This window comes from Monodon monoceros, unplaced genomic scaffold, assembly GCF_005190385.1.
Source record: "Monodon monoceros isolate NGI ecotype Baffin Bay Population unplaced genomic scaffold, NGI_Narwhal_1 Super_Scaffold_3, whole genome shotgun sequence".
Taxonomy (NCBI): Eukaryota; Metazoa; Chordata; class Mammalia; order Artiodactyla; family Monodontidae; genus Monodon; species Monodon monoceros.
Genome location: NW_021703780.1, coordinates 100421370 through 100435709, shown reverse-complemented (window position 1 = coordinate 100435709; position 14340 = coordinate 100421370). Strand labels below are relative to the sequence as shown.

Below are 14340 nucleotides of genomic sequence, written 5' to 3'. Positions count from 1 at the left end.
GACTCCCAGCAAGGACCCTCGGGTCCCTGAATCTACCTCCTCGTTCTTGGCCTAGATCTCCTCAGCAGTGTTTCAGCAAGCGGTTGTGTTTCCAGTATGAGGTGGAAAATTCTAGAGCCGGGGCACTTGCTTCCCGTTTCCCATTCATTGAGCTGTAACTGCTGCAAATCGTTTCCTTAACCCTCAGTCAGTCTGCTTTTCCTGGTTCTAGTTCAACCCTGAAGCTTCTGGAGTCAGGCTCCTCACTGGTCGTGGGAGATGTAGGGGAGTAATGTCAGTCCTGTTTTTCAGGCCCTAAAAGACTAGGAACACCTTGCATCTCCTTCCGAGTTTTCTCTTTCCAGGTTAAGCCTCAGTGCTTTTTAATGTCCTTTAAGCATTTTAATGAGGTTTTCAAGCCATGCTTTTTCTTTTGAAGTAGAGAAAAGTACACAGAAAAATGTACAACGATGTACCCACAATTTAGCTATTAATATTTTGCCATATTTCCTTTATTTCTTTCCTGTTCCTTTTTTCTTTTCTTTCTTTCTTTTCTGGTTTTTTTTTAAAGAAGTAAGAGGCTACAGATAAAGTTTACACGCCCTTGGCTTCCCGTGCTTTTGAGAAGCGTACAGCCACCCTCGCCTAGAAATCGGTGTAACCCCCCCTGCCCCCCTCTTTCTCACACGTTCACACAACATTGTAGTGATTTTTTCTTTCTTTTTCTCTTGCGGTATGCGGGCCTCTCACCGTTGTGGCCTCTCCCATTGCGGAGCATAGGCTCCAGACGCGCAGGCTCAGCGGCCATGGCTCACGGGCCCAGCCGCTCCGCGGCATGTGGGTTCTTCCCGGACCGGGGCACGAACCCGTGTCCCCTGCATCGGCAGGCGGACTCTCAACCACTGCGCCACCAGGGAAGCCCTGCAGTGATTTTTGGTTTCGTGAGTTACAGAAATGACTTCACGCATGCGTGTTTAACAGCAGCTTGCTCTTTCTCTCGACTTTATTTCTGAGATTTATTGGTGTCAGTACATCTCAGTTCAGCCCCTTCTTCTACCTTCTGTAAAGTGCCCTGTTGGGTAGTGCCCCCTTCATCCTTGCAGGCCCCACTGAGGGATGTTTGAATAGTCAACCGTTTCCTGCTCTTACCAGGAACCGTCCTTGCGCGGGGCTCCAGCGCACGCGTTGGAGGGTGTAGGTTGCATGCCCGGCGGGGTAACAGGCGTAGGAAGCTGTGACCGCTCAGGGTATGCTGCCGGTTTAGGGTCCCGGTTGTACTTCTTTGCCCTCCTGACAGCAGCCCTGAGAATTCCCGCTTCTCAACATCACCCTTGCATAGTCAGGGGCCCAGTTCCTGATTATTGGGATTGAGAGTATCTAGAATGCTTATCTGGTCAGCACTTAGGTCATTTGCCTATTCCCATTTCTTCACTTATGTCGTTCTGTTGTGTTTAAATTTTTTTTCTTGTTGATCCCCAAGCCTTTCTTTTTTTAAGGTCTTTTGAATAACTCTGCGTAGTTTCATACACTGTAAACATCACAGGCTGGGGTCTGTATCTTACCCTTTCCCTTCATGTAGGGTGTCTTGTTGTATACCCCGGGTATTCACCTCTTCCCGTCCAGTTTGTACTTTGGGTAACACTTAAGAGACCCTTCCTCAAACAGATGGCAGTCTAGTCTCCCAAATATTCTTCTAATGATTTTGAAGTTTTTGTTTTCCACCTTCAGTCTGCAACTCATTTTGCATACGGAATGAGGTGCCCTATAATTTCATTTGCCTCCAGATGGATAGTCAGTTTCATTGATGGACTGGTCCATCTTTTCCCACTGATTTGAAATGCCACCTCTGGCCTCTGTTAAGTCTCCCTATGTGTGTGGCTCTATTTCTGGGCTTGCCTGCAATGCTCTGTTCCATTGGTCTCTCTGTCACAGAACCTATATAGCTCATGGTTTTAGTTACCCACAATTATGTGTTTTATCATCTCCTTTTTCTTCTTGATCTAAGCTGGGTGCTGAGATGAGCATCTTATGTGCCTTTGCCCAGTGACTCTTCTCGATGCCCTGAGGAGGCAGGTGCTGCCCCCATTCGACAGACGGGGGCGTCGAGGCTCAGAATGGTTAAGGCGCTTTCCCTGCAGGAGGGAGAGAGAGCTGATTCTAGAACTTTGGTGGTTCAGCTTCAAAGCCCAACCCTCAGCGCTGCGCTGAGGTTATAAGCCGACGGAGAGGAGAACTTGGGTATTGTGTGGTGCTGGTGTCGTCACAGCTGGCTCTGGGTAGTGGCGAGTTGGGGGATCAGGACCCCGTAATTTCTTGCTGCGTGTAACCGACGACTGCTGTCCGCATTGGGATGCGTCTCCCGGTTGCTGGGATAGACGAGTAGCACAGAATCTGCCTCCAGGGAGCCCCCAGAGCCTTCCGCATCCGTGCCGCGTGAAGCAGCCACGTACAGCCTCTGGGACAGGAGCTCCTCTTAACGTTTATTCCCTTCCTCTGATTTCACAGTTAAACGGAAAGAATCAGACGCGAGGAGGAAAAGCCAGAGGAGGAGGGAGAAATCTCGCCTGGAGACAGACTCCAGGCCGGCAGGCCACGGGAAGCAGGGCACGTTCGCCATGCAGCTGGCGGTGATGCCGCTCCTCGCAGGTAGGCACACCCGTTCCCAGCAGCGTCCGGTCTCCTTGACCCGTGTGGCGAGAATGCCGGTAAACAGGACACTCGCGGTGACCGAGCCCCTGCGCTACGCTCTCAGCCACCCCCGCCAAGTGGGCGTGTCTCCGCTATACAGAGCGGGAAATGGAGGCGCAGCGAGGTCAAACGCGTCGGCCAAGATGACGCAGCGAGTAAGAGAAGCCTGGGTTTGAACCCAGGTCTGATTCCAAAGTCCAAGCAAACGTGAGAATAGAAAACGTCATGGGCTTCCCTGGTGGCGCAGTGGTTGAGAGTCCGCCTGCCGATGCAGGAGACACGGGTTCATGCCCCGGTCCGGGAAGATCCCACATGCCGCGGAGCGGCTGGGCCCGTGAGCCATGGCCGCTGAGCCTGCGCTCCGCAACGGGAGAGGCCACAACAGTGAGAGGCCCGCGTACCGCAAAAAAAAAAAAAAAAAAAAAGAAACGTCATGGTTTTGTTTGCTACATAAGATGCTACTTGGTATAAACACGTTCCTGCAGATTTTTACAAAGACGTCTAGTAAAGGAAATGAGGAAAGGCGACCAGTATTTATGCCCTATCATTTACTTCTCACGGCCAACTCTGATCTTCCCAGTGAACTGGTGCTGGTGGTATAGGGCGTGGTTATCATTGTCACGATTTTTTCAGGGAGGAATCAAAACTAAGAGAAGTGAAGCAGCTAAACCTGAAGGCACACAGCTCAGTGGCAGAACAGGGGTTTGCTTCATTTGCTTTGCAAGATCTGTCACCGTTTATAAACTCAGTTTGATAAAGAATAAGTAGGTATTTATTATGTCCATATGTTTAGATAATGGAAGGCTCAGAATATATTTTGGGTAAAATTATGTGACTTTATTTTAAAAAGGGAATATGGGGGGAACCCTCTTCTTTTTAGAGAAAATAATTTCACACGTTTCATTGTGGGGTTTTTGGCCATCAGGGTGAACGAGTGCCCCCTTCTGGCCTATCTGGAGAAACTTAGGCAGACGCGGAGGGTCAGTGAAACCCCATAGGGTCAGAGTCCAGTGCCGGGGGTGCCGGCAAAATCCTTATTTCCACAAGCGCTTGGGTTGATGTCGATATGTTTTGAGGAACTATTAAGTTTTTTGTTCTCACGTTTAGATGGATTTTTGAAAATTAGTTTCACCCAAAGTGAGTTTTCAGAGACTCTTACCCACTGCTGAGCCGTGTCCAGGAGGACCGGGCCTTTCACGCAGCGGCCACGTGGCCCCGCCTGGGGCAGTGACTTTGGTTCATGCTTCTTTGATCTTGAATGCAGAAGCAACCGGTGCTGCTCCAGGTGGGTGGGCCCCGGGGGACCTGCCTGACCTGCTCCTTACTTTGCTGTGAGGGGAGGGAGATGCTGAATGGTCCTGGTGTGCCCGGTGTGACCATTTCCAGCAGGTGAAGCCAAGAGGTGCCTGGGCCTCCCCCCCGTTTAACTTGTGCCGCCATGGCCCTGTACAGTGACAGTTATTGCAAGAGTGACAAACAGACTTTGAATCCTGGCTCAGCCCTTTACCAGCAGGTCGCCTGCTTTCTGTGAGTCTCAGTTTCCTCATCTGTAAAATGGGGACAGTAACTCCCACCCCAGGGGGCTGTAGGAAGGATCACGAGAGATAATGTGTGTAAACAGCTTGGTGGGGAGCCCTGCGCACAGCAGAGCTCAGGCAGGTTCCTGGTGAGGAGGTGGCAGCTGCCTCGCCCGGACATCAGGGTGGGCTGCGTGTAGGGCCCTGGGCCCCCGGCAAGGGGGACAGAAAGATCCCTGCTCCCTGGCGCCGAGGCCATGGCTCGTGGTCATGACTGCAAGTGGCCGTGGTGCAGCAGGCCAATTGTAGGTTTCTTTTTGCCATAAAATAGAATAGCATAAGATTATTCCCAAACTAGAATGATTATTTTTAGTCATCTTCAATTGAATTTTTTTTAATAACTTATTTTACTGTATTTATTTTTGGCTGCTTTGGGTCTCCGTTGCTGCACGCGGGCTTTCTCTAGTTGCGGCGAGTGGGGGCTACTCTTCGTTGCAGTGCGTGGGCTTCTCATTGCGATGGCTTCTCTTGTTGCAGAGCACGGGCTCTAGGCGTGCGGGCTTCAGTAGTTGCGGCACGTGGGTTCAGTAGTTGTGGCTCGCGGGCTCTAGAGCGCAGGCTCAGTAGTTGTGATGCTCGGGCTTCGTTGCTCCGTGGCATGTGGGATCTTCCTGGACCAGGGCTCGAACCCTTGTCTCCTGCATTGGCGGGCGGATTCTCAACCACTGCGCCGCCAGGGAAGCCCCATCTTCAATTTAAGATTAGACCACAGACTTTGCATACCTTAGTGGTAAATATTGTCGGCCAGTAAGTGTCTAGAAAGGTTCTGTGTTTGGAGTGAACTCTTATGTTTACTGCACAGAGGAGGGGCCGCACTTTTAGCCACGCAGGACTTGTTTTGACACTGGTTCTGCTGCTTATTGGCCAAGAGTCCTTGGATGATCACTTGACATCCCTGGACCTATCATGTTCAAGTCCGGCAGCTGTAGGTGCACAGACCTTGTGGTGGCCACTCGCCCTTGCCTTGTTCCTTACGTGGGACAGTGGTTCTCACCTTGGGCACTTATGCCCCCAGGGATACTTGGCACTCTGTGAGGCATCTTTGGGTGTCACAAGTGGGAGTGGGACACTGCTGAATGTCCCACGATGCACAGGATAGTCCTCATGGCGAATAATTATCAGTCCTCAAGTGTCACTAGTGCTGAGGTTGAGATCCCTGCCCTGGATCATGGCTGACACCACCTGAGATTTCTGAATGTTGATATGAGTAGGTGTTTGCACTAGAGAGTCTTTCTAAACTGGGCAATCTTCTATGAAAAGGCTTGCAAAGTTCTAGAACACAAATCGGAATTGGCTATGGTCTTAATGAGTTGGTTTTGAAGAGAGTCACAGGGGGAAGTGGGGGGTCCCCAGGAGACGCCCACGGCCCAGGCAGACAGTGTACACCTCGGGCCCAGGACTTGTTCTGGAAGCAACTGCTCTTTCTGAGTGTGAGTGATGGGGCTCTCACATGCCCTAAAAATATATTTACCAGCATCATGAAAGAAATAGAATTGGTCTTTTTGAGCACAGACCCTGTGCTAGGAGGGGCAGTGTTCCTGACACCTTCCCATACATAATCCCTCTTCATCCTCTTAACCCTAGGAAAAGTGGTATCTCTGTCCAATTTGCACATGACAAAATCGAGCCTCAAAGAGCCTCTAACTTGTTGTAGGTCACATGATGCCTAACAGTCGGATTTAGGGCTTGAAAAATCTGCTTGCAAATCTGGAGCTTTGCTTTTTTTTTTTTTTGGCCTTCACCAGTGTCTCTCCACCCGGTGAAATGTATGGGCCCCTTTTGCGAGAAAAGTATTCTCACAGCTGCCCATGTGCCCTGCAGTGGTCAAGTCACCCACCCTTTTCTGCAGTTGCACTGTTGCACAACTGTCACAGCAGGAGGTGTTCCAGGCTGGATTTGGCCCAAATGTACCACTTGTGTTCTATGTCAGTACCTACACTTCCCTCCCTGGATTACAACGGTGAAAGTGACGCCGCTGGGCACCAAACACAGACACTGGTGTTATTTGTTCCTGAATGTGTTCTACTCTAAGAGAACTGCCTGGAGAAGTGCTCCAGAACTTTCTGCAGTGAAGGACTTGTTCCATGTCTGCTCATAGCCACACATGGCTGCTGAGCGTGTGACGTGGGACTCATGTGATGAAGGAAGTGCCTTTTAATTAATTAATTTATTTATTTATTGGCCATGCTGTGCAGCATGTGGGATCTTAGTTCCCCGACCAGGGGTTGAACCTGTGCCCCCTGCATTGGAAGCGTGGAGTCTTAAGCACTGGACCAACAGAGAAGTCTGAAAGAAGTGCATTTTAAATTATATTTAATTTTAATTAATTTAAACATAAATATCCACATATGGCCAGTAACTATGGGACTCGCAGCGCAAGTCTGGTGGTTCTAGAATTACCTGGAGAGATTTTAAAAATCCCAGTGCGGAGGCTACAGCCCAGACCAAGCCCGTGAGACTGGGGGTGGGACCCAAGCATCATTGTTCCTGATTGTAGCCTATAGATGATTCAGGAAATGCTTCTATCACAAGGTGATCATCAAGATTAAATGACAAAATGAAATTCTCTTAGAGAACCTATGGGACCCCAGTTGAAAAAGTGGTGCAGACATGCTGCCTGTAGGTGTTTCCCAATTATTATTTTTTTAAAGTTTTCCTCTTTTCGGTGTAATTTTATCTTTGGCTCTCAGGTTGCCTGATCCCTCCTGTGCTGGTCTCAGGGCCGTTCTGAATAACATTCTAACGCTGTGTGTATCTCCCTGCAGGATGGCAAACTGTCGTGAGTCATGGCAGTGGGAGGTCGGCCAATGTCTTAGATTGTCTTTTGACCCTAAAAACAGAAGTTCCCCTCATGACTGAAGAGCAAAAGCGGGACTTAAACCCCCTGACCATAGAGGTCAAGTGTGTTTCCTGCCTTCCATCACGGTCTGTTTCCTTCAGTGAACTAGAGGTAAGAGTGAACCAGGCCAGCTGGTTTGAGAGCTGCTTTTCCCAGCCATCTGCCCATCACCTGTCGCCCCTCACCCGCAGTGGCCCTACATGAGAAGTATGATCATCAACTCCATTTCCTCTTTTAGGATCTCACAGCCAGACAGCAAAGAGATTAGGTTCCTGGGGTCAGGAGTTACCAAGTGTGAGGTCTCCTCTGCTACACCACAGGGTTCTTCAGGTGCAGGTAGCGACCTTCCACTCAGGAGGATCCCTATGCTTCCTTGTTACAGCAGCGGTACTCGCCTAGCGCTCACTTATTTTGAACCAGCCAGTTTAGTGCTGCTGTTTACCTTGGGAGTCCCCTGTTCCTCTCCTGGTGGGTCCCTGTCCCTGGATTCTGTGTCTTGCTCTTGCTTTGTTTCCTCTTTGATTTTGCTGGAGCACATCCTCCTGTAGCTTCCTGAGAAGAAGTTAATGGGAGATACTTGTTTTATGATCTCTTATGTCTGAAAATATCCTTATTCTACCCTTATACTTGATTGATAGGGTATAGAATTCTAGGTTAAAAAATCATTTTCCTTCAGTTTTTAAAAATTTTTTATTGGAATATAGTTGATTTACAATGTTGTGTTAGTTTCAGGTACACAGTAAAGTGAATCAGTTATACATATACACATATCCACCCTTTTTACATTCTTTTCCTATATAGATAATTACAGAGTATTGAGTGGAATTCCCTGTGCTATACAGTAGCTCCTTGTTAGTTATCTCTTTTATGTATAGTGGTGTGATCTCCCAATTCCAATCTCCCAATGTATCCCTCCCCCCTCTCCCCTGGTAACCATAAGTTTGTTTTCTACATCTGTGACTCTATTTCTGTTTTGTAAATAAGTTCATTTGTACCATTTTTTTAGATTCCACATGTAAGCAATATTGTATGATATTTGTCCTTCTCTGTCTGACTTACTTCACTTAGGATAATTTCTAGGTCCATCCATGTTGCTGCAAATGGCATCATTTCATTCTGTTTAATGGCTGAGTAATATTCCATTGTGTATATGTACCACAACTTCTTTATCCACTCCTGGATAAGTTATTCATCCATCGATGGACAATTAGGTTTCTTCCATGTCCTAGCTGTTGTAAACAGAGCTGCAGTGAACATTGGGGTACATGTATCTTTTTTTATGTATATAAATTTATTTATTTATTTTTGACTGCATTGGGTCTTTGTTGCTGCACGTGGGCTTTTCTCTAGTTGCGGCAAGCAGGGGCTATTCTTCATTGCGGTGCGCAGGCTTCTCATTGTGGTGGCATCTCTTGTTGCGGAGCATTGCGGAATATGGGCTCTAGGTGCATGGGCTTCAGTAGCTGTGGCACGTGGGCTCAGTAGTTGTGGCTCGCGGGCTCTAGAGCGCAGGCTCAGTAGTTGTGGCGCATGGGCTTGGTTGCTCCGTGGCATGTGAGATCTTCCTGGACCAGCGCTCGAACCCATGTCCCCTGCATTGGCAGGTGGATTCTTAACCACTTTGCCACCAGGGAAGCCCCATGTATCTTTTTGAATTATGGTTTTCTCCGGATATATGCCCAGTAGTGGGATTGCTGAGTCATATGGTAGCTTTATTTTTAGTTTTTTAAGGAACCTCCGTACTGTTCTCCATAGTGGCTGCACCAACTTATATTCCCCCCACCAGTGCAGGAGGGTTCCTTTTTCTCCACACCCTCTCCAGCATTTATTGTTTGCAGAGTTTTTTGATGATGGCCATTCTGACTGGTGTGAGGTGATACCTCATTGTATTTTTGATTTGCATTTCTCTGATAATTAGAGATGTTGAACATCTTTTCACATGCTTTTTGGCCATCTGTATGTATTCTTTAGAGAATTGTCTGTTTGGATCTTCTGTCCTTTTTTTTTTTTTTTTTTTTGCGATACACGGGCCTCTCACTATTGTGGCCTCTCCCGTTGTGGAGCACAGGCTCCGGACGTGCAGGCTCAGTGGCCATGGCTCACAGGCCTAGCCACTCCGCCGCATGTGGGATCTTCCCAGACCGGGGCACGAACCCGTGCCCCCTGCATCGGCAGGCGGACTCTCAACCGCTGCGCCACCAGGGAAGCCCTCTTCTGTCCATTTTTTAATTGGGTTGTTTGTTTTTTTGATATTGAGCTGCATGAGCTGTTTGTATATTTTGGAGATTAATCCTTTGTTGGTCTTTTCACTTGCAAATATTTTCCCCCATTCTGTGGGTTGTCTTTTTGTTTTGTTTTTGGTTCCCTTTGCTGTGCAAAAGCTTTTAAGTTTAATTAGGCTCCATTTGTTTATTTTTTGTTTTTATTTTCATTACTCTAGGAGGTGGATCCAAAAAGATATTGTTGCAGTTTATGTCAGAGAGTGTTCTGCCTATGTTTTCCTCTAAGAGTTTAATAGTATCCGGTCTTACATTTAGGTCTTTAATCCATTTTGAGTTTATTTTTGTGTATGGTGTTAAGGAGTGTTCTAACTTCATTCTTTTACATGTAGTTGTCCAGTTTTTCCAGCACCACTTATTGAAGAGACTGTTTTTTCTCCATTTTATATCCTTGCCTCCTTTGTCACAGATTAGGTGACCATAGGTGCATGGGTTTATTTCTGGGCCTTCTATCCCGATCCACTGACATATATTTCTCTGTTTTTGTGCCAGTACCATACTGTTTTGATTACTGTAGCTTTGTAGTATAGTCTAAAGTCAGGGAGTGTGATTCCTCCAGCTCCGTTTTTCTTTCTCAGGATTGCTTTGGCTATTTGGGGTGTTTTGTGTTTCGATACCAATTTAAAATTTTTTTGTTCTAGTTCTTTAAAAATGCCATTGGTAATTTAATAGAGATTGTATTGAATCTAGATTGCCAAGGTGACTATCTATAAAAAGGTCTGCCTGAAAAGCTGGCCCTTGGCAGGTGTCTAGGAACTTGAATCATTCTCTAATGAGAGTGGTTCCTGGGCCTGACTGTTTCTGCCAACAGTGCTGACCATGCTTTCCTCCAGGGCGCCTGGCATATTGGGACACAGGCTGGGGGAGCCTAGTACCAGCCCCAATCAAAACCCTGGGTGCTAGGTCTCCAGTGAACTCCCTGGTGGACAGTACGTCACCTGACTTGTCACAGTCAGTTGTGCAGGAGCTCAATGCATCCTGGCGCACACAGTAGGAGGCCATGGGGAGATGGCGCCTGTCCCCCTGCTTTGCCTCGCAGCCCTTTTCCCTTTGCAGGCTTTGCCTGGTCTCCTCCGGCCTTTGTGAAGCCCAGCTGTGGGTCCGACCACAGCTGGGTCCTGAGGTTCTCCTAGAGAATCACGGATCTGGGGTGATTCACCCCGGGGCCGCCAACTCAGCAATGTTTTCCTGCTTTGCAGGGCGCCGTCCCTGTTTGTACAGTCCTTGTTTCCTCAAGTTGGTTTTTCTATTTGTTTGGTCTCCATCGTCACATCTGTCTTAATCCCCTGGTTTGCTGCTCATAGGTAAGAGTGGGGGCCTCAAAAGCAGCCTTGGGTGCCGAGCGGGCTTGTGGGTTCTGAGCCTCATGCTGCGGTGGCCTGGGTGGGCTGGTGGTGGGGAGACCTCAAGTTCGATCTCTGGAGGTCTCTCCCAGTTGCCCGCCTGGAGGGTAAGGGTCTGGTAGCCAAGGGATGAAAAGGACGTGGGGTCTGCATTGGATGGTCCGTGAGCATTTGGTCACCTAATACATCTGGTTTGGATAGGAGCTGAATGCCATCAGCTGTCCCTCATTCCAGAGACCCTCTGTTTTTTTAATTTTTAAAATAGCAAGCAGAAAAGTGAAAATATCCTACAGAATCGACTATTTTCTCCTGGTGCACAGTTCTGTAAATTTCAGTTCATGTGCACATCCGCATTCTCACCACCACAGTGAGGATACAGAACACCTCTACGGCCGCACCCCCCAGACTCTTCTGTACTAGCCCTTTATGACCACATCTTCCCCACCCGCGCTCCCGGCTACCGCAGATGCGTTCGTCGTGATAGTTTTAACTTTTGAAGATTGTCGTCCAGATGGGGTTATATATTGTGTAACATCCACACTGAGAACGTCTGCTGCAGCAGGGAGCAACGCGTACAGCCTCCTTCCCTCAGAACGATGCCGGCGAGGTTCCCGCAAGCTGGAATTCACCCCTTTTCGCTGCTGACTCGTATTCTGCAGCTGGATGGAACCGCAGTCTGTCCGTCCGTTAACCCATGGAGGATGTTTAGGTTGTTTCTGGTTTGGGGCAGTTACGAGCACAGCTGCTAAAACATCTGTGTACGTGCTTTTGTGTGAACATAAGCCTTCAGTGCTTTAGGATAAATTCCCGGGCTCTGTGGAGAGGCTATGGCTGCCTTCTCAGCAGTGGTGTGCGGGGGCTCCAGCTGTGCTTATCCTCCCCAGAACTTGGTATTTATTTTTAATTTTGGCCACTCTAATGAGTATGCAGTGTTATCTCATCGGGGTTTACCATGCGTTTCCCTGATGCAGAGTGATGTGGCGCATCTCTTAATCTGCTTATCTGCCACTTTATGGCCCCTTTGGTGAAGTGTCAATTCAAATTTTTGCCCACATTTCAACTGAGTTTTTTTTTTTTTTTTATAAATTTATTTATTTTTGGCTGCATTGGGTTTTCGTTGCTGTGCACGGGCTTTCTCTAGTTGCGGCGAGTGGGGACTACGCTTCGTTACAGTGCGTGGGCTTCTCGTTGTGGTGGCATCTCTTGTTGCAGAGCATAGGCTTCAGTAGTTGTGGCTCATGGCTTCCAGAGTGCAGGTTCAGTAGTTGTGGCGCACGGGCTTAGTTGCTCCCTGGCATCTGGGATCTTCCCGGACCAGGGCCCGAACCCGTGTTCCCTGCATTGGCAGGCAGGTTCCGAACCACTGCGCCACCAGAGAAGTTTTCAACTGAGTACTTAGTTTTCCTGTTGTTGAGAGTTTTTAAATCTATTCTGGTTACAAGTCCTCTTTTGGAGATATTCTTTGCAGGTATTTTCTCCCAATGTGTAGTCTGCCTTTTTATTCTCTTATTTTAATTTTGATGAAGTCCAAATTATACATTTTTGTCTTCTATCGATTGTGTTTTTGTGTCACATCTAAGAACTCTTTGCCTAACGCCTGGTGACAAGGGTTTTCTTCTATGTTTATAGTTTTACATTTGGATCTATAATCAATTTTGAGTGAATTTATGTATAAGGTTTAAGTTAATGTTCATTTTTTTTTGCAAACACATGACTGATTCTTCCAGCACCATTTGTAGAAAGTATGTTTTTTTTCATTGAATTTCTTTTGCATTTCTGACAGAAATCAGTTGGCTATACTGGTAGAGGTCTATTTCTGGATCCTTTATTCTTCCTTTTCAAAATTGTGTTAGCTCTTCCAGTTTCTTTGCCCTTTCATATAAATTTTAGAATCAGCTTGTCTCTATCTACAAAAACTTGTGCTAGGATTTTGCCTGGCTTTGCATTAAATCCATAGGTCAGTCTGGGGAGAACTGACATCTTACTGTGTTGAGCCTTCCAACCCCTGAATTCAGTGTGCCTCTCCATTAGTTTAGGTCTCCTCTTTTCTCTCTCATCAGTGTTTTGAAGATCTCAGGACCCTTTATTCATTTGCCTGCACAGCAAGCTAACAGCCTCCCGCCAAGCAGTAGGGGAGGGGAGGGCACTTGGGCCGGCTGGCTTCTCAGGACTTGCAATGGTTCCCTTGCTGGGCTCTTCCCTGTGACCCCCGGATCCAGAGATGCTGGGTCCTGCCAGTTCCTAAGTCTTTTGAGGGTTTTGCAGAGAATGTGGCTGGTTCTCAGCTTCTCCATCACATGCTTGGGGTTTGGCTTCCTCACCTGTGCTGTGTCTGCACCACTTGCTCGTCCCTGTCCCAGTGCTCATGGTGGCTTCTCTTCTCTTCTCCTTGTCCTTGTATGCTTATGTCTTAAAAAAAAAATCCCTGTGGTTTTAGGGGAGTTCTGTGAGGGGTGTAACCAGATGTATGTGTTCAGTCTGCCACTTGAACCGCATGACGTGATGTTTAGTTCATGTCCCCAGTGGGCTGAAGTCGCCTGCACAAGGGACCATGGTGTCAGCGTCCCCAGCGCCTAGCCCGGGGCCTGGTACAAACAGGAGCTCGGTGACCATCATTCAAGCATGAGAGCCAAGGAACAGGACATTTTGATACACTGTTTGTATCACAGTTCATCTCTTCAAAGAGGATTCCCCTCACTCAGATTTTCAGTTGCCTGCCCAGCTGCTGCCACTGCAAACAGATTACAGGTTGGGAACTTGAACTTGCCAGAGGGCAGGTCCAGGAGAGAAAAGCAATAGGGGGTTTCCTTCCACTTTGTCTGTCTCATAGGGTTCCCACACCCCATTCCTTGGTACAGAAAGAGAGCTCTGTCTCTCCATGCCTGGTGCATAATTCTGGGATTCAGCCTTCCTTTGCGTCTAGTCTGGGACATGCAGGAAGAGAATAAAACCCAGGAAACTCACTGGGTTTGGTCTCTTTCTCCAATCTGCCCACTGCCTTTTACTTTTCAGAAGGTGTCCTGTGCATCTCTGTAGGGTTTTTTTTTTCTTTAATATTTATTTATTTATTTAGGCTGCGCCAGATCTTAGTTGCAGCACATGGGACCTGTGTTGTGGCACGCAGGCTCCTTAGTTGCGGCATGCGGACTCTTAGTTGAAGCATGCCTTCTGTTGTATTCAGTGGGAGGTGCAGGGTGGGTGTGCTTATTCCGTTTAACCAGATTTGAAAGCTCCTCATTTATTTTTCTTTAGAATATCTATTCTTTTTATTGATATATTGTGGATACGAGTCCTTTGTCAGATAAGTATGCATTGTACGTATTTTCTGCCCATCTGGAGCTTGACTTTAATTTTCTTAATAGTGTCTTTGATGAAGTCCATCTTATCAACTTCTTCTGTTATGACTAGTGCTTTTTGTGTCATATCAAATAAATCTTTTTTCCACCCCAAGTTTATGAAGATACTACCTTGTGTTTTCTTCTCGGAGAGGTATGATTTTAGCTTTTATGTTTAGGTCTATGATTCCTCTAGAATTAATTGCATTTTCCTAACCATAAAAATGGTATATTTCTTCATTTAGATTTTCTTTGATTTCTCTCTGCAGTGTTTCATAGTTTTCAGTGTACAGGTCTTCC

The 14340-nt window shown here is 47.4% G+C and overlaps 1 protein-coding gene across 5 annotated transcripts in view; it reads left to right on the top strand.

Moving 5' to 3' along the window:
* The window catches only part of KIAA1257 (KIAA1257 ortholog), a 61817-nt gene that overhangs the window by 20535 nt on the left and 26942 nt on the right, over positions 1 to 14340 (top strand). For all 5 annotated transcript variants that reach the window (XM_029242614.1, XM_029242613.1, XM_029242617.1 and 2 more), the window contains 2 exons: positions 2485 to 2625; positions 7010 to 7194. In XM_029242614.1, the coding sequence (XP_029098447.1) occupies positions 2485 to 2625; positions 7010 to 7194 (326 nt within the window). The remainder of the gene's footprint in view (positions 1 to 2484; positions 2626 to 7009; positions 7195 to 14340) is intronic.